Source organism: Ipomoea nil, unplaced genomic scaffold, assembly GCF_001879475.1.
Source record: "Ipomoea nil cultivar Tokyo-kokei standard unplaced genomic scaffold, Asagao_1.1 scaffold0480, whole genome shotgun sequence".
NCBI classification, from domain to species: Eukaryota; Viridiplantae; Streptophyta; class Magnoliopsida; order Solanales; family Convolvulaceae; genus Ipomoea; species Ipomoea nil.
The window spans coordinates 1,952,801-1,980,191 of record NW_017616908.1 but is presented as its reverse complement, the minus strand read 5'-3'; the positions used below and the strand labels follow the sequence as shown (position 1 = coordinate 1,980,191).

Genomic DNA, 27,391 nt, shown 5'->3' with positions numbered 1-27,391 from the left:
AACCGCCATTGTCTCTTCCTCAAAACCTTCACCGTCGCTCGCCTCGCTTTTGGCCAAAGGTTCAACCTTTCCTCAAAAACCCAAGCATTTTCTTAGAAATGATGTCTTTTCTAACTCTTGTCTAATTACTGAGAGTAGGCAGCTAACGAAATTTCAATATAGCCCTGCAGTTTTTCCAGCCGAAGCCTAGCTCGGGATAAAATGATGTTGCATTACCTGTATGCTAATGCAGAGGTATAGATGCTTGCATGTAGCTACACATTCGTTGTAGGGATTCTGCTGGCATTCTTTCAAAAAAACTTGGATGAACATTTGCCTTTGTAGAATCAGCCAACTATGGAATCCTTAAAATGCATTCTCTTTCTTGTGTGGTTCCTTTCGTTGGTTGATGTAGTAAATAGCACAATCAGAAATTTTTTGTTAAAAAAAAAAAAACAAAAAACATACACACTATATCAATGCCTTTACCACCTCTGAGTTATTTTCCTCAAAAGGATTGGTAGAAAGATGGCCTAGGTTCTTGTTAGATTCAACCCAGCTCTTCCCAGGAATCTTTTTCACCCTCTTATGTCGCATATCCCACCAAACCTTGAGAGCATCATCCCACCGTCCAATCGCTTTGTACACATTACTCAGGTACACGTAACTCAGATGATACTCAGGTTTTAATTCAATAATTTTCTTTGCAATTCGCTGTGCAATAGTTGGATCCGTGGTATTGCTACAAGCTCCGAGCAGGCAGGTCCAAAGAGATGGATCATTTTTGAACTCTGAACTGTTTATCAAACACTCAGCTTCTTCTAGCTCCCCAGCCCGGCATAGAAGATCAATCATGCAGCCGTAGTGCTCAAGCTTGGGTTTAATTTTGTAATCATCCATCATCGAACCAAAATACTTGCGCCCCGTGTCTACAAGGCCAGTATGACTACAAGCAGAAATAACAGAAACGAAAGTTATATAATCAGGCTTGATACCCTCACTAATCATCTTGTTGAACATTTTAATAGCTTCTTCTCCCCTGCCATTCTGTGCAAATCCGGATATCATCGAGTTCCATGAAACCACATTCCTAGCAGGCATTCGCACAAAAACATTATATGCAGCATCAAAACATCCGCATTTTGCATACAAATCAACTAACGCAGATTCAACTACAATGTCCCTGAAGCCACCCCGCCTTAAGAACTGGCAATGAACTTCCTTCCCCGGCTTCAAAGCTGCCAACCCTGAACAGGCACGGATAACAGTTCCGAACGAGTAAAGTTCAACCTCCTCCGTCATCCTAAATAAATGAACCACTGTATCAAAATCGCCCTTGTGGCAGTATCCAGTTAGCAAGGCACACCAAGAAACTGAATTCCTCTCAGCCATGCCATCAAAAACCCGACGAGACTCATTTATAAGCCCACATTTGGCATACATATCTACTAAACTACTATCCACAAAAATATCACCACATATCCTGAGTGCAACCACCTTTGCATGCAATTGTTTTCCTTGCTTCAACCTACCTAAATTTCCCACAGCAGTCAATACACTCCCAAAAGTATGGGCACTTGGAAGCAACTTGTGATTCCTGTGCCCTGAATGGAAGATTTTCAAAGCTTCCCCAAACAAATCATTTTTAGTAAGGGCTGAAATTACAGAGGTCCAACAAAAATCATCAAGAAGTGGCATTTCATAGAACAACTTCCGTGCATCACCTGCTTCAAAATTCTTCCCATACATATCAATCAACCCACTAACTATCACCCCACTATCATCAAAACCACGAGTGATTACAGCCCCATGGAAACACTGCCCAAGTCTCAACTCCCGGAGCTCAGAACATGCCTTGATCAAAGTAGATAAAGTAAATGCATTTGGCTCAACTCCAAAATCCAGCATTTCCTCATACAATGCAAGCGAAAGCTGGGGCTTTCCCACCCGAATATAGCCCGATATGATTGACGACCAAGAAACCACATCTTTGTAGACTAACCCATCAAAAAGACGTCGGGTTTCAAAGAAATTTCTTCCAAGCTTGAAGTAAAGAGCGAGGAGGCTGTTGCCAACAAACCGGTCGACATCAAGGCCAGCCTTGATCACGTGGGCCTGGAACTGGAGGCCAAGGTTGAAAAAATTGGCTTTGGTGCACCCTTGTACAAGGGTGGCGTATAGAATTGGTTTGGCAGTAATGCCGTCTGGCGAGCCTAGAGAGTTGAGGAGCTTAAGAGCTTTTAAGAGATGGCCTGAATTGCAAAGCTGGATGATTTCAGATTCTCTAGAAGCTGGGGAGAGAAAAGTGCAGTAATGTCGTTTGGTTCTGCTGCTACACAACAGCTTCATCAACATTATTAGCCCAACTGATGTAAGGGGTCATTTGGTTTGAAAATCGAAATCACAGCAAATGCTACCTGCAATGTACTAATATGAAATTCAGTATATGTTTCCAGTATTCATTTGTGAGAGTATACACATTTAGTGTATTTTATATATATATATATATATATATATATATTTTTTTTTTTTTTTTTTTTTTTTTTTTTTTTTTCGAACTATACATATTTCTGAGTATTTGTTTTTCAAAAAAAAATTATACATATTTGAGATGTATGTATTTAGGTATTTTCGTATATACATTTCAGAGTATTTCAAAATTAAAAATAAAAACATTTAGGGTGTGTTTGGTTAACACGTTTTGCTCTACAGAATGCGAATCAAAGTAATTGGTATTGTTTGGTTAATAGGTTTTTAGAACACTACTATGGGTTTTAAATACCCCTTAATTGAAAAACTCATCCAAATAAAATAAGGGTATCATCCATTTTTATTGTTTATTCATTATCATCCCTTTGATTGGTGCATTTAGATTTATTTTTATTTTTTTTGTTCATATTGATGTTTTGAATGTCTTTATATTAGAATCAATTATCTTGATTTTGTGTTCTTGTATATTTTTAAAATATTTATTCCCAATATAGGATCATACATAACCAAACAACTAACCAAACAATATTATTGATAATCATTCTCATTCCACCTAGTACCAAACATGCAAAATACTTACACTAAAATCCATTACCATTATTAAGTATTTGATACCCCATGTGCGACCCAAACACACCCTTAATCATTTGTTAAATACCTTGCGGATTTTGGTTCCTGCCGGAGTTCTCTGTTCTTCTGCCTGGTCGGTTTTCCTGCGTCGCGTTGAGCGCCGTCGTGTCGTGTGCTGTCGTTGGTGTCACTCGACGCCGCAAGGAGCGTCGTCTGGCGCCACCGTGCGATTCGCTGCGTGCGGCAAGTGGTGTCGCTGAGAGCTGCTCTAGGCAGCGTTTAGAGGCGTTGCGTTCCAGTAACCGGCGTGCGGCGGCTGAGCAGTGCGGATCAGCGGTGGTTCGGCGGCGGTTGTAAGCGTTGGCTGCCCTTTTCCTTATTTTGTTTATATGGGCCAGGATATGGCTTGTTTGGCCCAGATCCGGAAACAATTTTATTTTACCAATAAAAGTTACAGAGTTAATACCTAATTTGATCATCGACTATTAAGATTTTCCTATTTTAATTCTCAATTTCAAAATTTGCTTAATTTTATTGTCAATTATGCAATGTTAATCAAAATGATCTTAATCAGGACTATTTTGATGTAGAAAAAAGAATATTTTAAGTAAAAATTACATAATTGAGATAAAATTGAACAAGTTTAGAAGTCGATGATCAAAATGGCGAAATCCTAATAGTCGAGGGACCAAATCGGGTATTCACACATACTAGTTTAATTATAGTAATGTTGAAGTATTATGAAGTATATTAATTGCACTTATGGCCCGTTTGGTTCACGGAATCAATTTAGAGGAAATATGAATGTTATTCCATAGGGAATGGAATAGGTAAGGAATAGAATATGATTTGTATTATGTTGTTTGGTTCGCTGAAGGAATAGACTTTAGAAATTTTATTCCTACGTTTGGTTGGTTAAGGAATAGAAACGAAATATATTTTAAAAGACATAAATGTCCTTGTACAAAATTTATTATTATTATTATTATTATTATTATTATTATTATTATAATAGCACATTAACAAAAGGAAAAGAGTGGCCACATAATATATTTGCAAATTAAGACTTCTATCTACAGCAGCTCACCCATCAAGGCATCAACTACATCAGACCGTCTGCAACTCCATTGCAATCGTGATCGAAGCCTCGCCGGCGACAGGAGCTAGGGTTACGCAGGGGGAACAATAAGCCGTGACCACACCAAGGACATCGCCACCAGCCCTTTCTTTGTCAGCGACCTCTGTTGGCCGAAAATTGAACGGCTGCGCAACAACCACCGATCCGAAAATTCTGGCGACCGCCGACGATCCTACCAGCGGCGAACGTTCTTTGGACATCCCCGACACTATCCACACCATCTGATCCTCCCTGCAACGACTCCATCGCCGGGGAAGCTTCGAGCGACGAAGTCTGGGTCCGATTGCGAGAAGCCTCAGCCGACCTTCGAACCTGAATTTCGGAAAATCCATGAAAGATGTGTGTTATATATCTTAGTAATCTCTGTCTTCTTTTCTTTTGCCGCATATTTTCAGTGATTTTGATCTCGATTTCAATTTTTCACGCCTTTGTTGCATTTAATTAAAAAAAAAAAGATAAAAGAATTGAAGATACTATTTGAAGCTCTGCAAAATGATATACTGGTTGGATATATTTAAACAGAACATATATTTGGCTGTTGAATCTCATTGTAAAAATTGTAAATTTATTACTTTTTTGGGGGAAAACATTTTTTAGGTCCCGAAACACTAAAATTGCAGTGCTTTAGTGAACCAAAATAACATATTATTATAAGAATATCTTTGTTTGAAGCTTCAATTTTTGCAAATGGCAGAAGGGATTGTGATGACAAAGAGGAAGAGAGAAATAGCCTAAAAATGTTTAGATTAAATAAAAGGGTAAAATAAGAAATCAAATAAAACATCTATTCTTGATGACTCAGGAATAGATTAATACCAAGGGGGCCCTAGTAATAGTTATTACCTCATTTGAGGTAATAGGCTATTACCAGGAATATTATTCCTGGTAATATAAAGGTTTGTCAAACAAAAGAATAGACCTATTACTGGGAATGCTATGACATTCCAGGCCTATTCCGTGAATCAAACGGGCCATTAAGGTCATTTGACAATGTATGTTATTGTATGACTTTAGATTTTAGTTTTATTTTTCACGTACACTAGTTTCATTATAGCAATAATTATACTACATGTTCATTTGACAATAATGTGCTCTATTTTTAGTTTCATTTTTCACACACACTAGTTCCATTATAGTAACACTAAAGTACCATTTTAATTCTACCACAGTTTCATTCGACGATCATGGTCTACACAACGATGTGTGGACCATGGTCCACTATATAACAATTGAATTTTTAGGCATGTGGTTTTAATCTTCATCTTTATATGGTGGACCACTAGACCATCGTCTAAAATGGTGTCGTTTCTTTTATGGTCCGTTTAGAAATTTGAAAAATATTTTCTGAAAAAATATTTTAAATTTTTGGTATTTGGCTGAATGTCAGCAAATTATTGTTTTATGTTTGGCTCAAATTTAGAAAATTGTATTTTTTTCTGTTTGGTTTATTTTACAGAAAATGAACATATTATTTGTAATAATAATAATAATAATAATTATTATTATTATTATTATTATTATTATTATTATTACAGACACAGAAAAATTGAAGTCAACAAATGGGCTGGTTCATATGTTTTGGCCTTCGTTTGATGAAATTGGACTAATTATTGATTTATTTGGATTGATTAAATTATCCAATTAAATTGACCTAATTGCCCGAATTAAATATAAATTGAAGAATAGTGAACTCAGATTATAAAGATGGATTGATGCCCAAGAAGAAAATATTTAAATTAATTAATTAATTTGAATATGTGATAAGATATTCATATATTTAAATTAATTATTTAATTTGAATATGTGATAAGATATTCATATATTTAAATTAATTAGTTATTTGAATATATGATAAGATTATGATCCTAGATGCAATGGTGGCTAGATACATTGTTGACAAATATTCATATTATCTTAAATATTAATTGATAATATGAGGATAATATTGAAGAGTCTTAAATATTGAAGGATAATATTGAAGAGTTGGTGTTCTAGTGGAAGTCTTCCATATTCTTCCTTATAAATAGAACTCTTCATTCATTCCAAAGAACACACTTGAAGAATTGAAGAGAAGCTCTGGATTGAAGATCAAGCCAAGCTAAATGATTGAAGATCAAACTAAGTCAAATGGACTAAAGATCAAGCCAATTAAAGACTGGAGGCCATTCAACGAAGATCAAGCAACAAAGCCTTCTTTGAAGAACAAACTGCATTCAGAGGCCCTGTAGCCAAAGTTTTAAGTCAAGTAAACTAAATGGAGAATCAGAGGATTTTGATAGAGATCTTGTACCATCGCAATTTTGAAATTTGAATATATATATATATATATATATATATATATATATATATATATATATATATATATATATATATATATATATATATATATATATTGTTCATATTTTCCTGTTTATAGATTTTGGCACGCCCAGTGGGACATCTCTTCACAATGATCTAAATGGTATCAAGAATTTCCACGTCCAAGATGACTTACGCTCAAGCTACCCGCTCCAATGCATCGTTCGTGGCCAGTTCCGATGATAGTCGCGAGATGCAAGGTGCAATCACTCGGAGTCGAGCGAGGAACATGGGAGTGCAAGTGGCTGAAACTCAGAGCATGGTGCGTAATATCATCCGAAGGATCAAAAACAACTCCACCACTTCAAGGAAAGAACTACTTATGATAGAGGTCCATTTTCTACAACCGGGACTGTTGGTAGCAAGAGCTCTACTCCCTCAAATAAAGCTACTGGAAGCGAAAGTCAGTCTCTTATTCCTTCAACAGGAACTACTAGCAGTGGAAGCTCATCTCCAATACCCAGTCGTCACCTTTATGGAAAACAACACCGGAATGGACTCGCGTCTACACAGCCATGCCTGCTATGGCAACGAATACAGCTTCGGTGGAGGAACAACTAGCAAACATCAACAAAGCTCTTGAGGAGGTAACTGCACTCCTTAATAACCAAGAAAAGAGGATAGATGATCTAGTTGAAAAAGTAGAGAGCGTGAGGAACGACGAAACGAGTTGAGCTTCTGGGAAGCAGCCTCAAACTCAAGTGGAAGAGGATGATGTGGAGTTACCAACCCATGGCGATAGGTCTGCTGCAAGGATGGAGGAAGTAGTATCCCACCCACCACCTGCTGAAAAGAGTGTTCCAATCTCCGGGGCACGATTCTCGTGGAGCAACTAAATGACTACATCATAGAAGCTATCAAAGGGAAGCTTGAGGTGGGACAACGCTCTTATACATATGAGGAGCTAAGGATGCCGCCTAGGTATCTGTAACACCCCACTTTTCTTAAACTTAATTACAGTTCTAAAACCAAATTAAGATAAACTAAGCAAGGCAAATGGTTTGATAGAGTTCTTATTTATAGAGGCACAAAACCCTAGAATGATCCCTCATGATTGGTGGAGGGCAAAAAGGTAAAGTGGCTTGCTAAAAGATGAATCAGGATGAAGCTTTTGAATGGTTAGTGGTCCACCATGCTTCATGGACCAAGACTATAAGGATAGCTTTAAATAGTTTGGGGATCAAAATAGATTTTTCCAAAAAATGATTTCTAAACAAACACTTGGTTCAGGTTTCTCCCGGTCTCACTCAGATTGGTTTCTCAGTTTAAAACTTGGTACACGAAGTACCTGAAATTTAGGATTTTGGAATTAAAATAAGTTTCGGTGTTGAATTAATTTAAAATGTAACTCAAAATAATTTATTCAAACACCAATTTATTTCATTTTTTTTAAGGGAGTGATATTTTGGAATTTCTTAAAATTGGATTTATAAAATTAAATTTTGGGTTGTCACAGCGGTCTAGGCGGCCGCCTAGCCGGCCGACTCGGCCATTTTTTTAAAAGTTTAGGGTAGAAACTTTGTCGAGGCATAACTTTTGACTCGGTTGTCCGTTTTGGACAAATTTTGTTTTCAAATTGCGTATTTTTTCGAGATCTATCCAATGTAATTGCGTATTTTTTTCAAATTGCCCGTTTTGGCCCATTAATTTCTCAAAAAATGTTTCTTTAGCTCTTAATTTTAGTTTTTTATGTGCTTATATGGCTTAAACCATCTTTTGAACAATTTTAAAATGATATGAACCTAGTCCAAGGTTCAAATAAAGATGGAATATTGTCCCAAGAATGCTCTCAATGCAAAGATAGAGATGGATCAAAATACCTTAAACCTCACGAGAAACCCTTTGTCTCGAATCCTCAAAGACTTGGAAGAATCCCGTGTAGCTTCAAGTACCTCGATGATGCAATCTTCAATCAACTAGAGTCGGATCTAGTTTCCTTCGATTCAAGAACGAGTCCACGAACCTAAATCTAAGGTTGAAGAAAGTAAGTTTGATTCGAGTCCACGAATCAATTTGCTAGTCGAGTCCACGACTAGCCACTAATTGAGTCCACAATTAGCCATAAGGTTTCTTACACAAGTGTAAATAAAAACTTAAGAATTTTATTGAATTAAAGCCTCCTTAAAACTGATATGGATGTGCCCTATTTATAGGTATAGGGGCAGCATCCTAAATACAATAGGAAAAAGAGTCCTAAACCTACTCTAGAAAACAAGTAAATAGAGTCCTATTTAGAAAGAGGTTTAAAGAATCTTTTTTAAATACTAACTAGTGTTTTCTCTTTAATTCCAAACAATTTAAAATAATGATGAACACAAATAATAAAGCTGATTTGAGCCTTGGATCTTGTGATTGGCCCAATTTGTACTCTTAATGGATCTTCATTATGTTGGGCCGCATCATTTGGACTTAGGCCTTGTGATTGGCCCAATTGGTACTCTTGATGGATCTTCATTATGTTATACCGCATCATCCTCCCCTTCTTGAAAATGATTCGACCTCGAATCTTGTAAGCATTGTCTTCGATCCATGATATCACTTGAAATGGGCCACTATAATACTTTCCTCTATCGAATGGAATTATTATTGGGCCTTCTTGTTTCTTCCACCAACTATTCTTTAAGGATGTAGTTATGGTCCTTGTGATGAGCCCAATATAGATGCTTATTGGATTACATGTGAACTGGTTCTTATTATTCTCCCCTTCTTGAAAAGGATTCGTCCTCGAATCCAAATCTTCAATGAAAGACAAATTAGCAAGCTCACTTTCTGTTTTATCACGCTCATGGAACTTTTCTTTGGGATGCTTGACACAAGTCGTTCCAATCATCATCCTACAATCAACAAGTAAGGCAATTAAGTCTAATGACACAACATGGAATTTAAACATTCTGGATGGTAATAATTCAACAAAATGAGATATATTAAATTTAGGCTTCTTGTTTGAATTGTCAACAAGCACAAAATATTTCCTCCTAGTGCTTAAGGTAAAATCAAACAGAAAATTCATGGAAATATCAAGTAATGATTTAGATGTATTATGGTGGTAAGTAGCACAAATCTGAACATAAGATTCTGCATCTTTTTTCTTCTTTGGCCAATGAAAATATCCATGCAAAACATCATCACTCTTTGGAAAATCAAAATGTCCTTTGGAAAATCAAAATGTCCCTTATGTGAATCAAAAATTAAATCATTGCCCAAAATAAAGAAAAATGTGCCAATCCCATTGACTTTGAACGAAAACCCCTTGTGCAAGTAGTATTTGCCATACGAAGTTTTCAAATGTGCCTTATAACTTCCAAGTGATTCCTTATCTCTATCAAATAAAGTTTTAGTAAAATCAAAATTAAGGAATCTTGGATGTATGGAGGCAAACAAATTTCTAACACATCTAGTAAGTAGGTCATTAATAGAAACATTGCAAACAAATCTAGAGAGTTTTAATGCATGCTTTTGAAATAAAAGTGAGTAAATAGTTACTCCCCTTCTTTTCTCTTGCTTATTATCCTTTTTTGTTAGCAAGCAAGGCTGCACTTTGATAGCTCTGGCCGGTTCTTTCCACTGTACCACTGATAGTGGTTCCTTTGTTTGGCTACAATATAAGTTAGAGGACTGGAGTGGTGACTCCAATTCTAAACGTGGAGGTTCCAGTTTGCTCTCTTTGATTTCTTCTTTCTTCAAGGCTGGTTTGAGAGCTTGCTTCGATCTCAGTTGAATTTCTTCTACTTGTTTTGGAAGTAGAGGCTTAAGCACATGTATAAATCTATTATAGGTGACATTGCACGTGTTGTTGAGTGCATTATAATAAAAATGTCTGTCATGTTGCCATGACCTTCCAAGTGAAACATGTGCAGTACGCATTGGCACAATATCACATAGAACCTCATCATAATACTTGCCAATACAAAAAGGAATAAAAACTTGTTTAGTCACTCTCACATCCCCTGAATCAATAAGATTGTATGGTTGGGGGTGATTGATAAGAGGTAACTTAAGGTAGTCCACCATGGCTGCACTTGCTAAATTCATACAACAATCCGAATTGATAACAATAATGCATCCCTTTCCATGAATGTTTCCCCTAGTATAGAGTGGCAGTTGCACTCGCTTAGGGTGTTGCTCTAGATTAGTCATTCGAGTGCTTAAACCTTCCATGGCAAAGGCTAGAGCATCTATTTTCTGCTCCAATCTCTTACGTGTGTTTGGAACCTCTTCAGCCATCTGTAGATGTGAAACAAAATCTAAAAACAAGAAGATATGTGAGTATTCACGTTAGTGAAACCAAAAAGTTGGCTCGCAGGTAAGAGGTGGATTATATGGCTCTGGGGGTGCACTACACACACTCCACTCGTGTATCGGTCAAGGTGGCAGATACTCTCACAAGCCTTTTTCCAAAAAGGAAAATTCTAGTCCGGTACTCAAGTTGATATGGATTCAACCTCAAAGTTCAAGAAAACGTACCTTGGAAGACTTCACAAGCCGTTGAGAGTAAGGGTGTATCGCGAGATAGGTAATAAAATTGAGAGCAAGAAGCAAAGAAAAAGGACAATACGAACAAAGAAACTAAATAAGATTTGAAAGAAAAAGGAAACCAAAGAAGGAAGTATGGCAGAAAGATACGCAAGACCAATATCAACAGAATGTAAGAGGGGTTCAAGTGTACCACAACCAAATAGGAATATATCAAGAACTCCTTCCAACCTTATACTTTTCCCCTTCCTTTTCCCTCCAAGATTCTCCTACCAACCTTATTCTTTCCCCAACCTTCTTCTTCTTTTGCTTTCTCTTTTTTTTTTCAACTTTATTAATTTTTTTTTATTTTTTTGATAAGTAACCTCCAAATAACTACTGTAAATATCAAAAAAAAAAATCGGACCAAGAGGATCCACACAACCCCTTCAAAACAGAATCAAGAATTTCAAGAATCACCCAGAAAAACAGAAACGCTGCCCTGACTTTAAAGATCAATATCTCACTAACCAGAAGGAATTAGATAGTGTATAATATATCAAAAGAACACCCCAGAAGAGATCTAAAACATATCCAAATATCAGATAAAACTAACCAGTGGATCTCGAGATATAGGTAATTATTTGAAACTGGTCACAGCTCGCGAAAATCTGGACAGGGTGTGATTGAGACGTGATTGCGCGTAAATGCGCTTTGGATATAGGTAAGGGTGAGATGGATTTGTTTTTTTGACAGAATATGTGGTAATATGGTGCTTAGGAGGTGTGAGGTCTCGTTGATATTAGACGGGAAAAAGGAAAAACACTTTCGGGATTGTTTTTCAAGAAACTGGAAAACATGTATCAAGATTCAAGAACACAATCAAGAATGCAAAAGAAATTTTTTTTTGGGGTTTTTTTTTTTAATGAAAAAGACACGAAAAAAAAAGTAGTATGTAAGATAAGAATGAGATAAACCTAGGAAACCAAAGAAAACAAATTTCTAACGATAATGAGATAAACCTAGGCTCTGAATACCAAATTGATATGAACCTAGTCCAAGGTTCAAATAAAGATGGAATATTGTCCCAAGAATGCTCTCAATGCAAAGATAGAGATGGATCAAAATACCTTAAACCTCACGAGAAACCCTTTGTCTCGAATCCTCAAAGACTTGGAAGAATCCCGTGTAGCTTCAAGTACCTCGATGATGCAATCTTCAATCAACTAGAGTCGGATCTAGTTTCCTTCGATTCAAGAACGAGTCCACGAACCTAAATCTAAGGTTGAAGAAAGTAAGTTTGATTCGAGTCCACGAATCAATTTTCTAGTCGAGTCCACGACTAGCCACTAATTGAGTCCACAATTAGCCATAAGGTTTCTTACACAAGTGTAAAGAAAAACTTAAGAATTTTATTGAATTAAAGCCTCCTTATAACTGATATGGATGTGCCCTATTTATAGGTATAGGGGCAGCATCCTAAATACAATAGGAAAAAGAGTCCTAAACCTACTCTAGAAAACAAGTAAATAGAGTCCTATTTAGAAAGGGGTTTAAAGAATCCTTTCTAAATACTAACTAGTGTTTTCTCTTTAATTCTAAACAATTTAAAATAATGATGAACACAAATAATAAAGCTGATTTGGGCCTTGGATCTTGTGATTGGCCAAATTTGTACTCTTAATGGATCTTCATTATGTTGAGCCGCATCATTTGGACTTAGGCATTGTGATTGGCCCAATTGGTACTCTTGATGGATCTTCATTATGTTGGGCCGCATCATAAAACCACTTACGTAAATAGTTTGTAAGAAATAAATATGGAAATCTTATGTTTTATTATTGAATTTTGATGATTTTTAATTTTTTTAATTAAAAAAATAAAAATTAAAAAATCAGCGCCTAACGTGTTTTGCAACCTTGCTAGGGAGTAATCGGTCAGGGAGTGTCCTGGATGCTGAGGAGGATTCTCCGAGGGGTCGCCGTGTCCGGGCGAAGATGTCCCGACCGCATAGCCTAGTAGCCCGACTGACTTTCTAAATGGTTCCCATCCTGGAACGCACTGCCTGCGGAGCCTGGTCGCCTGCCCAAATGATGTAAGGCATTCGGTCGGGGACACACCGGATGTCACATCTACCTGCTTTGCTTAAACCAACTGGCCTTTATCTGGGCCGGCAGTCGTGTTTCTTGGTGGTCGATTGATGAGAATCGTCTGGTTACGACCCCCCTGTACTCTTTCGGGAATCGCGGGTGTTGCCCTTTTTGCTAAGTGTTGTATCATGTTCACAACTGACCGCCTGGCTTTATCTTCCGGGCCGGGTGTCCGTTTCGGGGGTATCTATAAATATCGTTGTTTGAAACTCCACCCCCAAGTTGGATACATGAGCTTTGTCCAATGTTGTGGCACAGTTTCAATTTTGAAATTCCTACACAGAGAAAACACGCTAATAAGCATACGCATACAGGTGGGAAACTCAGAAATTGGAACGAAAACCAAGAGAGAATATAGACGAAAGGAAATGTTAACGGCGACAATGACCAGGACCCTCTCTTGTGCGGGGACCGGGAACGATGATGGTGATCCACCATTCTTGGAAAAACCTTAGAGAGAGAATGTGATTTTTGAATCTCTTGAGTAGTGTGCAGGGGGAGGCAAGCCCAAGTTCAGTCCTACAGACCCGGTGTAAGGATCATTTTTTATTTGCAATCAATTAATAATTTACATTTCCTTTTCTAGTATTAATAAGTAATTTCTGTTTTCTTTTCAAGGTCAATTAGGTATCTTTTTTTTTTAGTAAACTAGTATTTGCGCCCGTGCGATGCACGGAATGAATTTGTTATAATATCTTATTAATATTTAGATCGATATATAATTATTTAAATTAGAACATCAAATATTATATAGTGCAATTGAATGTATGGTTTGGATCGTTTATGTGTTTTTATGTTATCAATGCTTGAATTTGAGCAAATAATTGCTCAAATTAATAGCTAATGTGTAGATGTACGCATGCGGTGTTGTAATTTTGGAGATTTTATTTACCATTGTTCAATATTTTTATAAATTAGGCAAATGTGTCCGTTCTCTAGCAATTCAGTTATAAGAATGAATTGATATCCTAATTATTTGTATGGAAAATATATTTTTTATCTATATATATAACAAATTTACCATTAAAAAAACATAATATCACCGATTATATTTACACATTATTGAAACCTCTTTGTAGACGCCATTTGTAGTGGCAACACAATCTTGTCCATCCTCGTCTAGAGTTAACACCTTCAGTCCATCCGGACGGGTGACTCGGGTGAAAATATATAATGGTAGAATATCACTCAATTAGTGATCGTATTATATTTTCAATCAATTAGTAATATCATATTCATTTTAAGCCAATTATTCTTTTGTATTTTCAGTCAATTAGAATATATTGAAGTGTGACTTTCTAACATACAACATACAACATAAATATTAATATTAATTGATATTAATTTAACATCATTAAAATACATTGTTGTTTGAAAAATGTAAAAATGCAAATATGTACCTTGGAGTCATGAAACCAGTGCATGGTGGTTGACGACTATGTGTTGATATTCTTTGGACAAATAACAACGCATCAACCAAAGCCTTATAAAACTTTTCATTGTTCTGGGAGATAGATCAGAGGTAGTGACCAAATTTGACTCCATTAGTAAACAATAAAGAGAAAGTTGAGAAATAACAGAAAAAAATTAAAAGTATATAATGGTAGAAAATCAGCAAGTTCGTGATCATTTTATATTTTATTCTCAGTCAAATATTTGTTTTAATACATATGAATTAGTTTATACTATATTTCCAGTCATTATTAATAACAAATACATTTTCCAATTTACTTATACTATTGTTAATCCGTTTCATTTTTGAAATAGTTAATGGTGGATCATTTTTAATTTTTAGTCAATTATTAATATTTATTTCATTTTTCAATGGTCATATAATTAACATAGTCATTGAATAACGTAGTAAAAATAATTTAAAATTATTATTTTTTAAAAAAAAAGGATTTCAGCCACCAGCTGTCCAGCGAGGACAGCAGGTGGTTGAACCCCCCCCCCCCCCCCCCCCCCCCCCTCTTTTTAAATTTTAAATTATTTGGTAACTTGTTAGCAACTTGAAAAAAAAAATCAATTACCTGCACAAAATGCCAATTGAACAAAGTTAGCAGGTAAGTGTAGTTAATTAGACTTTAATTTAGTTCATGGTAGAATTGAACACTTGGCAGTAGTAGATGCGCCTATTTGACACTTCTCCATTTTTTAAATACATATAAATTAGTTAATTATTAATAACATTTTTTAAAATATTTCTAGTCAATTATTAATAATAGATTCCTTTTCCAATTTACCTGTACTATAGTTAATCCGTTTCTTTTTTGAAATAGTTAAGGGATCATTTTTAATTTTCAGTCATTTATTAATATTCATTACATGTTTAATTGACATATAATTAACATAGTCATGCAATAATGTAGTACCAATATTCTATGTGTAAAGTTTTCTCAAAATAGTTTGCTCATTTTAATTTTTAGTCTATTATTATTTATTTCCCCTTTCAAAAAAAGATATTATTTATTTCCTTTTTTAATTGACCTAATTTTCGTATCAAATATTGATCTCAATCAATTATTTTTTTGTTACTATATATCAATTAGTTAATTACTAATAACAGATTTTTAAAAAAATATTTATGGTCATCAATTATTAATAACGAATGTCTTTTCCAATTTATCTATACTATATTGTTTGGATGGTCTGGGACTCTGGCATTTCTTTTTCCATGAGAGTCAATTTAGGATATTTTTAATTTGTAATCAAGTATTAATATTAGTTTCCTTTTTCAATTGGCTTAATTTTTGTGCCATTTTTATTATCAATCAATTATTCCTTTTTAATGTATACTAATTAGTTAATTATTAATAACATTTTTTTTTATTTTCAGTCAATTATTATTAATAATATATGCCTTTTCCAATTTATCTATATTATAATTAATCCGTTTCCTTTTCAAAATAGTTAATATGTTGATCATTTTAAAATTTTAGTCAATTATTAATATTAATTTCTTTTCTCAATTGGCCTAATTTCTGTGTTATTTATATTTTCAATCAATTATTTTTTTTTAAATTCATATCAATTAGTTAATTATTAATAATAAATTATTTTTTTAATATTTCCAGTCAAATATTAAAAACAGATTCCTTTTCCAATTTACATATATTATTGTTTGGACAGTTTGACCATTTCCTTTTTTATTTCAGTTAATTTGGATTTTCAGTCAATTATTAACATTCATTTCCTTTTTCATTTGACTTAATTTATGTGCAATTTTTATTCTTAGTCAGTTATTTTTTTTAAATACATATCAATTAGTCAATTAGTTAAAGATGTACCATCCTTAGCATCACATTGCTTGTTAAGCTCCAAAGTTCCAATAGTACTTTCAATCACCTCTCAATCTAGAAAGTCCTAAAATGACAAGAATAGTCAAATAACTAAATGAAGTTGGAAAAAAATGTTAGTGACAAAATAACTTTATATTAACAAAAGTTTGGGAGGAAAACTAAATATGAGGATTATATTTTTATTTCATTAAATTTTAAATAAATGTTACCAAAATTATATTTAGTAATCTATCATATATAAATTTCTTACTTTAATAATATTAATCATATCATAATATATGTTATTAATAAAAAATAAAATCCTTCGTGCATAACACACAAGATTTTAGATTTGTCAAATTGATTTCTTAGGTGCAACTATAGTTTTAAGAGTGGGTTTCTAACAACCCATAAAATATTTTTTTTTAAACATTGAACGGAACAAATAATCCATACACTAAAAACAAAAAATAAAAAATAAAAAAAATAAGAACAATGATTTTTATAAGAATCTAATTACAGAAAATTAAATTTATGTCAATAAAAGCATACAAAAGTAAATGGTACTTTCAAACATACAGAGATATTTTAATCAACCAGCCTTTAATTATTCCTCGGAATTAGAAGAAGTATCTTCATCAAATGAAGATGAAGAACTTTCCACCACCTTCTTCTGAATCTTGCGATTGGCCTTTTTTTTTTTGCTGTATTATCATCATCATCATCTCACTTAGTTTAATCTCCAAAATTGGGTTTAATTTTTGATTTTTTTAGAGCTGAGTTTTTGAAACATGCATGTTTGATATGGACATTTCACTACGAAGTATCGTTGTTTTCCACACTTCCAAGCTGTTGAGCATATAGCCATTAATGTGCAATCCAACTATCAGTTTAAGCTTTTAGTTGAGATGGAGCACATGCTTCAATTTGGTATTAGAGCCAGACCAAAGGTCATGAGATATATATCGGAGCACATGCTTCAATTCAAGCAATGATGTATTTTTTTCTAGGAAGTATGTTTCCACGCCCCTCACGTGCGTGAAGGAGCGTGGGGCGTGTTGAGCATATAGCCATTAATGTGCAATCCAACTATCAGCTTAAGCTTTTAGTTGAGATATATATCGGAGCACATGCTTCAATTCAAGCAATGATGTATTTTTTTCTAGGAAGTATGTCTATGATATACTCCGTATTATACTAAACTTCAGCAATTTCGTCTTCTTTTTTCTAAATTTCTGAAATAATCGGAACACTAAAATGATTTAAAGGTTAGGATTTATGTGTGGTATTATTCGTTGAAGGAATGCATATAATTAGTAGCTTAATCCTAAACTCTAAAATATGTCTAAAACACTTCTAAATTATTTTAATTATATAGTTTTGATTTTTGTAGAACTAGGATTTTTTCTTTGTTTTTAAGTTGGGAACATGCATGTCTCAACAGATCTGGGAATTTAACAATGATGTGTGGTCTATTTTTCCTTAATTTCCAGATAATGAAGTGAAATTACTTGGTACCGGCGGCAAATTTGTTATTTCTATGGACCAATTGTGTACATTTGTGATCGCTAACAAAGATAAGTATCTTTCTAACCATCTTACCCTATTTTCTATTTGTTATACAATAATTTTCTGTCATATTTAGGGTTTATAATATTTCAAATGCTCCAATCTCAGTTGTACAACTTGAGTCTATTAAAAAATATACAAAACTTGAGTCTATTAAAAAATATACAAAATTATATTTACCTAGGATTTTCTGCATTTAATACTTAAATCTGCAATGTCTCTTTGAGCTTTAGAAAAAATAATGTGTGCTGCCATAATTATATTCAAATGTGCCTATAATGCTATGTGGATATTAAAAAGTCCTTTTGGCATACTGTTCTACTAACATGTTTTTAAGATTTAGGGATCAAAATTGTCTGATGTCCTTTTTTTTTTTTTTTTTTTTTAATGCAGCTCAAAATTAAATGTTAATTTTCCAAACCTTGTTCCCCATGGGAGTGGAGCAGTTTAATGCACAATATACATGTTTTTAAAATATAGAATAGGTAGATGATGACCAAAATAGTCTGATGCTGGCCTTCTAATAATCTAGAAGTTAAGTGACTTAATTTTTAGCCTATTCTTTCTGTGGCTTATATGCATTTCTAAGTGTCCATTTCCTTTTTTCAAAAAATAAATCCAAACATCTGCTTTTTTCGAAGAGATTTTTAAAGCCTGTAGTTTGTGGAGTAAAAAAGTACTGTTTCTATTTATTTATATTATGACTACAAAAAAACATTTTTGGAATAAAGAAGTTTTCAAAATACATTAGCTAACAACATAACATGTATTAAAAGGGAAAATGACGTTCTCTGGCTCATTGCATTTTGTTCCTGCAACTTGGTTCCTTAATACCATTAATTGTCATTATTCTTATTGAAAGATAAGAATAGTCTTCAACATATTCACTGGTACATGTTACCCTGCTAGGTTGCTTGTTTCCTGAAAAAGAAAAACAAAAAACAAAAACAAAAACTAATACAATAATTCAAAATGAATAAGCCTAGAAGGCCTCTAAATGTTCCCTTGAAACATGAGCATGAACAAAATTTCCCTGCAATATTAAAAAGGAAATAAATCATATATTGTGTTGAAAAAAAAAACGTAAAACGGTAGTGCTCAGATGGTTGAATAATGTATTTAAATGCATACATCTTTTTCATGGAAGAGACACTTTACCTCTACCTCTTCTATCTCAGATTTCATATCTATGCACACAATGAAATTTCATCGTACTGGTTGCTGAAAGATGAAAGTAAATGAAGAAAAAGAAGAATGTGACTTGCGTTGATGTTGTACCGTAGTATTTATAAAAGGATTAGGTATAGATGGAGTTCTAAAAGGGATAGAACAAATGGGTGTGCCTCGGAAGATGAAACGCCCACGTAGAAAGGCTTCAAAGAGATCTGAATTAATATATATGTATTGATATGTATTGCTTAAAGAGATTTGAATTTATTTGAAAAGTGTTATTATGTGGAACAACTTCCCACAATTTTGGAAAACAAAAAAGGTGGCTGATAATAGATTAAGTATTTAATTCTAATACAAACACAATTAGTTAAAATATAAAGGTAATTAAGAGTATTTGAGCGCAGTATTTTTAATGGCCTAAACGATGTCACTTTAAATGGGCAGGACCATGGCTATATGGCTTTAATATATAGAAGGAATGATATAGAGTTGTGAACATAATTATAAACATATAGTTCTGTAATTATGAATATAGAGATTCAATAATTGTGAATATGAAGTTCTAAAATTATGAATATATAGTTTTATTATTATGAACATAGAGTTATGTAATTGTGAAATAAAGTTCAATAATTATGAATATAAAGTTAAAAAATTATGAATATATAGCTTTATAATTATGGATATAAAATCATGTCCATCTTGCAAGGTGGACACGGTTCCACAGCATAACGTTCCATATATTGCCCTCCCATGAATTATGAGTGGTGTAAATGTGGTTTTCACAATAATGTTTCTCCTTCCTTTTAGGGGAGAGGCATGTATATATTAGATATAGAATGCAACACACACTGTAGGATATTAGGCCCCCAAAATATCTTTTTGAGAAAATATATAAACACGGATTCAGCTCCATATGGTAATTTGAGAATGACTCAAATTTGGCTTTTGAGAAGTTGGCAAAATTTCAGTTCTTAAATTTTGATTCGTATGTGGGCAAGGCACATGAAACAAAATATGGCATAAAGCAAAAATTGAAATCTAGCAAGAACCAAAAACAATATGGCGTAATTCTCAAATCTTGAAAAGTCAATCCTCTTGTACATTATTATCGTCACTCTTCAGCTTCATTGGACTGTTGTGCATCTCCAGTAACATTACCTTTCACACCTTTCACATTAATATGACCATTCACTCCTTCCACATTAACATTACCTTTCACAAATTTCACATTAACATTACCTTGTACACCTTTCACATTAACATTACCTTCCACACCTTCTATATTAACATCACCTCCCACACCTTGTACATTAACAGTACCTCCCACACCTTTAACATTAACATCACCTCTCACACCTTTCGCATTAAGGTTACCTCCCACACCCTTCACATTAAGGCATCCCACACGTTTCACATTAAGGCCGCCTCACACACCTCCCACAATAGCATTACCTCCCGTAGTTGCCAAAAGTTTCTCTAATTCTTTGTTGTGTTGTCCGAAAGATTCGACAATTGCACCCACATTATCCGCCATTTGTCACTTCACCTCACCTCTGAGATACAGAAAGAAAGAAAAGGAGATCGAACTTCCAGATGAAATTCAAAACAACATACCATTAGCTATTGAATTCGAGATCACATTCAGAGAATGAATGAATTCCCAAGTTTATTTCTTGCAGAACTGCAGACTGCAGTTATGTAGGAAGTGCAGAGCCAAAGAGTAAAAGACGCTAAAAAGTGGCTAACAGAATGATAGCGCAATATATAACTGACTAAGAAAAAGTCTTCAATTTATAGTTACAAAGAGGAGCGCATTTTTCAATTTCCGTTGCCTATCCATTTTTTCTTTATACGATAATCTTAGTAAAATGATATATAAAATAATGTGCAGCCCTAATAAAAAAAAAAATCTATTCAAGTTTTAAAAATTAAAACTAAACACAAAATGTAGCCACCCACCATTCCAATCAAATAAAACATAATATTATTAATAGACTCAAGTTGCACAAGGTATTTTTTTAGCGTGATTTACCTTTCCTATATGCTTTGTGTTACAAACTAAGCAGAAATCTATAATTTAGTTGCAACATGGAGCACATTTTTGACTTTGTGTGACTATCCACTTTTTCTTTGACTTAGTCTCCTATAAGACTGTCTCGCAGAGTCATAGATCTTTATCTGTGAAACAGATCGAGTCAATGAAAATATAATATTTTTGTTGGAAAATTTAATACTAATCAGGATTAGATTGTTTGTTACTTATAAGCGAAAGTATAATATATTTGAAGAAAAATGTAATATTTTTAAATCAAAATGTAATATAGGGGTTGAACAATTATAACACACATTTACTTATGACAAAAGGTGTGATAGTAATAATGGATAAATTAATTGATTTTACTCCTGAAAGAAAGTGTAATACTTATGAGAAAACATGTGATACTTTTGAAGAGACGTTACTAGTAATTAACGTAAAGTGTGAGGCGTGATCGGTGCACGGCAAATTATGTTGTGACCCGGGTCCACCTTGGATGGGTCCCCCAGGTCCAAAACGATGCAATTTTGCGTGTTTGGAATATCGGTGCCATTAGTGAACCGTTTCCTCAACCACTGATTATTATTATTATTATTATTTTTGTGTGAATATAGAGTTCAAAAATTGTGAATATATATATATATATATATATATATATATATATATATATATATATATATATATATATATATATATATATATAGACTTCAAAAATTGTGAATATAGATTAAAAATTGTGTTATAATGTTGAATATAGAGTTCTGTAATTGTGAATATAGAGTTCTATAATTGTGAATATAGAGTTCTGCAATTGTGAATATTGAGTTCTAAAATCGTGAATATTGAGATCTAAAATTGTGAATATTCAGTTCTATAATTGTGAATATAGAATTAAAAAATTGTGAATATAGAGAAACGAATTTTGAAGACAAACGGAAAGGAAGGAAACAATTTTTTGTTTTAAATTCGGACGGCGTCGTTTTGAAGCAAAACTACGCCGTTTTGGACCTGGATCTTCCTTGCAAGGTAGACTGCAAATTATGCTGTATATCCGTATGCATCATGCATGGTGCATACGGATGCAAAAACGACGTCGTTTTAATAAAAAGCGCGTCTCCCCTTAAAAAAAATCAGGTTCAATTCCCAGCAACAACATATGAACTAAAATTCCATAATCGATGAACTATAATTCCATAATCTAATCTATGAACTAAAATTCCATAATCTATAAACTAAAATTTCAGAATCGATGAACTACAATTCCATAATCGATGAACTATAATTCCATAATCAATGAACTATAATTCCATAATCTATGAACTAAAATTCCAGAATGAATGAACAATATAATGTTGTTGCTGGGAATCGAACCTGGATTTTTTTTAAAGGGAAAACGCACGTTTTTTAATAAAACGACGTCGTTTTGGCATCCGTATGCACCATGCATGGTGCATACGGATGCACAGCATAACTATCCAAGGTAGACTCTGGTCCATGGCATAACAATTGATCAGTGCATCACTCCGCTTATTGAGCTGCTAATTACGGTGATAAATAGCACATTTATGGCTCGTAAAAATTGAATTGCTAGTAGCTGAGAAAGGATGATCGAGCAGTCGAATTATTTAATGACTGGTCGGTCAATCTTGGAAGGGGCCTCAAGGTGCTATGGCCGGACCAAATGACCACTTAAGGGAAGGGGAACAACTAGCAAGCGATGAAGAGAAAGATGTACCTGGTCAACAAAGGTGGTAGAACACGTAGCACAAAATTTCTTCTAACTTGCAAGGAAGTCACTACTACAAATAACACTTTTAACGTCTATTTTTTGGCACTTTTAACGTCGGTTTTTCGTCGACGTTGATAATGCAAACGTTTTAATTACTTGTAAATAAATGATACGACGTCGTATATTTTTAAAATTTTTTAAAATTAACGTATGAAGTCGGTTATTTATACTTAACCGACGTCGCATATTGTTTTTTTTAATTTTTATATTATATATAAAAACAAAGTCTTCCTACATCATTTTCCTGCTCAAACAATAGAAAAGGAAAATTGGAACGGAAATTAATAATCTATATATATATAAAAATAAAATCCTCCTTCTCAAATTTTCCCCCCAAAACTTAGAGGCATTTATGTAATATCCTAATTTAATCAATTATAGAAATTATATATTATATATTATATATTATTCATATCCGTGTATAGAAAATTCTGCGTGAATAATATATATTAGGTTATTATTAGGTAATGATTAGGTAGTAGTGTATAGCTAATTACCTTAATTAAATATAAATTAGGTTACTATAAATCTGTGCATAGCATATATTATATTGCATATTTACCATATATGCATATTAGGATGGTATAAAGTAGAGTAATACGTGTAGTATTTTACTAGAAGTTATTTTAGTAAAATAATTAATTTTATTAATTAACCATATATATTTTCGTAAAATTAGCAATCAATTATTATTACATATTATATATTCCGCAATTCTCTTCTAACTTCTTGGAGAGAACAACCACCATCTATGTCTACAACAACACCGCTTAGGTAGATTTCTTCTTCTACTATCATTTCGTGTATATCTTATGCGACATCGTTCTTTCTGCGTCATAGTTTTTCTGGCTTTAATTCATCTTGCTTTTAGCGTAAACAAATGTGTTTTTTGTTTATTTGTGGAAAAGATACGGGTCTAGAAAGATTGACCGGGAAACAGTAGAGTTCCTTGCTCATCAAGTCAATAAAGTTTGGAGAGGGATGGATTCTCTCTATATGTAAACATATAGAGAGGGACGCATGATAGGATAATAATAATAATAATAATAATAATAATAATAATAATAATAATAATAACAATAACAATAACAATAACAATAACAACAACAACAACAACAACAACAACAACAACAACAACAACAACAATAACAACAACAATAACAACAACAATAACAACAACAATAACAACAATAATAACAACAATAATAACAATAATAATAACAATAATAATAACAATAATAATAAGAACAATAATAATAATAATAATAATAATAATAATAATAATAATAATAATAATAATAATAATAATAATAATAATAATAATAATAATAATAATAATAATAATAATAATAATAATAATAATAATAATAATAATAATAATAATAATAATAATAATAATAATAATAATAATATAGAGTTAGGGTTTCGTATATTCGTAAAATTTGTGGCAATTTCTATACTAGAAACGATTTTTTTAAACATATAGTATGAAAGTTACCTTAACTGCAAGATTGAAGCTAGAAATTGAAAGAAACTGCTACTATTTCCAGGTTTAAAAATATACCTTGCAAGAAAAATATATCTTTAATTACTAAAGTTCAAAATTTAGTGTTATTAACATACAAAATTTTAACAAATGATTAATAGTGATATAAGATCAATGTCACTATTAATATTATATTATTAATACTAAGCTTATTAAAAATGAACTTAAGTAAAACATTTACAATTTCAGCTCCGTGAACTTGATTCGACAAACACAGTTATGAAATTTTAAGCTTTATATTCGAGAAGTTAGTACAGATTATAAAAAAATTCATAGATTAAAGAAGAAAAAGATGAATTAAGTAGTTAATTTTACAGAGGAAGAGAGGAAGAGAGGAAGAACTACTTAACTCCAGGTTTCTTGGATGCTTGATCTTCGTTTCTAGCTAAGCTTTAGAAATGTATGCTTTCCAGATCTGTACTACAACAAGAGTATAGATGAATTTTGTTGAAATGCAAAGAGAGAGAGAGAGAGAGAGAGAGAGAGAGAGAGAGAGAGAGAGATAGACGACAGATGAATGATGAGGATGAATTCAGCGTTTCAAAGAGAGAGAGAGAGATGCGAGCAATGACGGATGAGGAAGCGTTTTTAGAGAATTCTAATAAATTAATTATTTTATTTTTTTAGGGCTTTATTTATTTATATAATAAATTTATTTGTTTATATATATATATATATATATATATATATATATATATATATATATATATATATATATATATATATATAAAAGTAAGGTAAATATATAGAATTAAATATATTTGATTAAACATAAATAAATATGCAATGCTTTATATATTTATATGGTTAAAAATATATATGGGATATAACTGGCTAACAAAGAATCTTTGTCTGAGATGATTACCATAAGAGGTTGAAATACAAGAGATTAAGGAGTTTGCACGTTCGATTGTTAATATTGGTGATGAAGTGGTTGTTAATTAGGTACATATTTGGACTTTGGTGTTCCAATATATTCATGTGAGCACTGTGGTGCTTTGTTTTGGATGGAAGAAAGAATCAACAAAATTATGTGTACTTCAAAACTAAAGTATTTACTTTGTTGTACTTACGGGAAGATAAAGTTGCATCCTACAACAATTCCGCCGGCTGTAATATTTGGATTTTTTTTGTAATAATGATGATAAGAGTAGTCATTTCTTACAGAATATTGGGTCTTACATGTAGCACTTATAATATATATATATATATATATATATATATATATATATATATATATATATATATGTTGCAATTATAATATATATTGAACTATTTAACTAGAAAATATAAGTACTTAACATATAAAATCTTTTCAAATGAATAATATTTACAAAACATATTCATACTTAAAATTGAAAAAGACTTATGAATTGTTAATAACATAACAATAATATTTATAATTTTTAATCCGTGCATCGCACGGGTGAAATACTAGTTCATAATTATAAAACTATATATTCATAATTTTTAAACTATATATTCATAATTATGAACAATTTTGGAATCGTGTCCACCTTTCAAGGTGGACACGGTTCCACAACATAAGTCGCAATATCACTGTTGGAAATCTGCATTTTTCCGACCGCCAAAAAGTGGTCGGAAAAGGGGCATTTCCGGTCGGAAATGCTGTTTCCGACCAACTTAGCGACCACTTTATGGATTCGGAAAAAAAGCCCTAGCTATTATCGACAACTAGTCAGGGTGGTCGAAAATACCAACTTCTTTTTTAAGACGTCGGAACTAATGGTTGTCGGATAAAGAGAGCATATTTCCTATCACTGGTGGTCGGTAATTGGTCAGAATTACTATCCACCAGTGGTCGGTAAGATTTACAAAGAAAAAAATAAAATTTGTATTGTCGAGCACTAGGGTGGTCGGTAATATTTACTAACAAAAAAAAAAAATTAAAATTCTGCAAATATCAAATGAATTTGACCTATTATAATTGAAATTCAAATTTCAGCACTGCAATATTAAATTCTACAATACAATTAACAATATAGGGAAATCAAACATTAGTCATTCATTTAAATCAAGGTGTAGCAATTGTTTCACCATCAAAAATACATTTGTCAAAATATTAGCTAAACATGCTAAATAAGGTTGTAGCAATTGTGCTTTAAAAAAAAAAAAGGTTGTAGCAATTGTTTCACCACCCAAAATACATGTTAAAAACATTCAAATACTACACTATCTAATCTTGATTAGAGTGGGGGATAGTGTATTATCCTCGGACTGATCGGAGGGGGGCTGTGTATCATCGTCACTGCGAATACCATCCAAGTTAGGACTACTAAGATGTGCACTAAAGTTGGCAAATGCTGATTCCATATTTTTGACAGTCTCACATATACTACGGTATTGCTCTTCCATATCCTTTTGCTTTTGATGCATTACTTGATTTTGATATTCTAATTGCTTAATTCGAGCCTCGCAAGATGCATGTGAAGTTGATGGCCCGATCTTTGATTTCCGGTGTATCATAGCCTCCGGGAAGTAATGTTGGGTATCCGACCCAAATCCTGAAACGGACCCCCCCTTTCCTCACGCCACCAGTGGCCTTTAACCACACTGTTGTTTCCATCATTTCAGGTTGTTTTTGCTTCAATTCAGTCACTGTTTCCTGAGGAAAAAAAAGAGCCTAAATTGGTAAGCAACTATGCTCAAACAGAAACTCATAACTAAATGGTAAGCAACTATACTCAAACAATGTAGATGGTATACAGTGTAGATGGTAAGGTATTGGTATTTGATCGTGCAAATAGATAGGAGATAATATGAGGCATTTATGCATGCTAGCAGTTGTGATTTTCGCCTTTTCTTCCCTTTTTCTGCTGCTTACCAATTATATTGTCAAT

General features: G+C 33.1%; 2 protein-coding genes and 1 long non-coding RNA gene across 6 annotated transcripts in view; 1 reads left to right on the top strand and 2 right to left on the bottom strand.

Moving 5' to 3' along the window:
• Window positions 1-384: 384 nt before the first annotated feature.
• On the bottom strand, window positions 385-3,411 carry LOC109173330 (pentatricopeptide repeat-containing protein At1g03540). 2 transcript variants are annotated; one of them, XM_019322563.1, is made up of 2 exons: window positions 3,128-3,411; window positions 385-2,406 (listed from the first exon to the last, which is right to left on the bottom strand). In XM_019322563.1, exon 2 carries the CDS (start codon window positions 2,332-2,334, stop codon window positions 451-453), a length of 1,884 nt encoding a protein of 627 aa, XP_019178108.1. In that variant the 5' UTR covers window positions 2,335-2,406; window positions 3,128-3,411; the 3' UTR covers window positions 385-450. The 2 variants fall into 2 exon arrangements, with proteins under 2 accessions (XP_019178108.1, XP_019178107.1); XM_019322562.1 differs by having other exon boundaries at window positions 385-2,396.
• Window positions 3,412-5,079: 1,668 nt separating this feature from the next.
• Window positions 5,080-27,391, top strand: part of LOC109173337 — a 22,433-nt gene continuing 121 nt past the window's right edge. Inside the window, exons 1-2 of the long non-coding RNA XR_002052880.1 lie at window positions 5,080-5,156; window positions 15,201-15,204. This is a non-coding gene — a long non-coding RNA (uncharacterized LOC109173337). The remainder of the gene's footprint in view (window positions 5,157-15,200; window positions 15,205-27,391) is intronic.
• The window catches only part of LOC109173336, a 22,965-nt gene continuing 22,165 nt past the window's right edge, over window positions 26,592-27,391 (bottom strand). For all 3 annotated transcript variants that reach the window (XM_019322575.1, XM_019322577.1, XM_019322576.1), the window contains exon 12: window positions 26,592-27,156. In XM_019322575.1, the coding sequence (XP_019178120.1) occupies window positions 26,953-27,156 (204 nt within the window). In that variant the 3' untranslated portion in view covers window positions 26,592-26,952. The remainder of the gene's footprint in view (window positions 27,157-27,391) is intronic.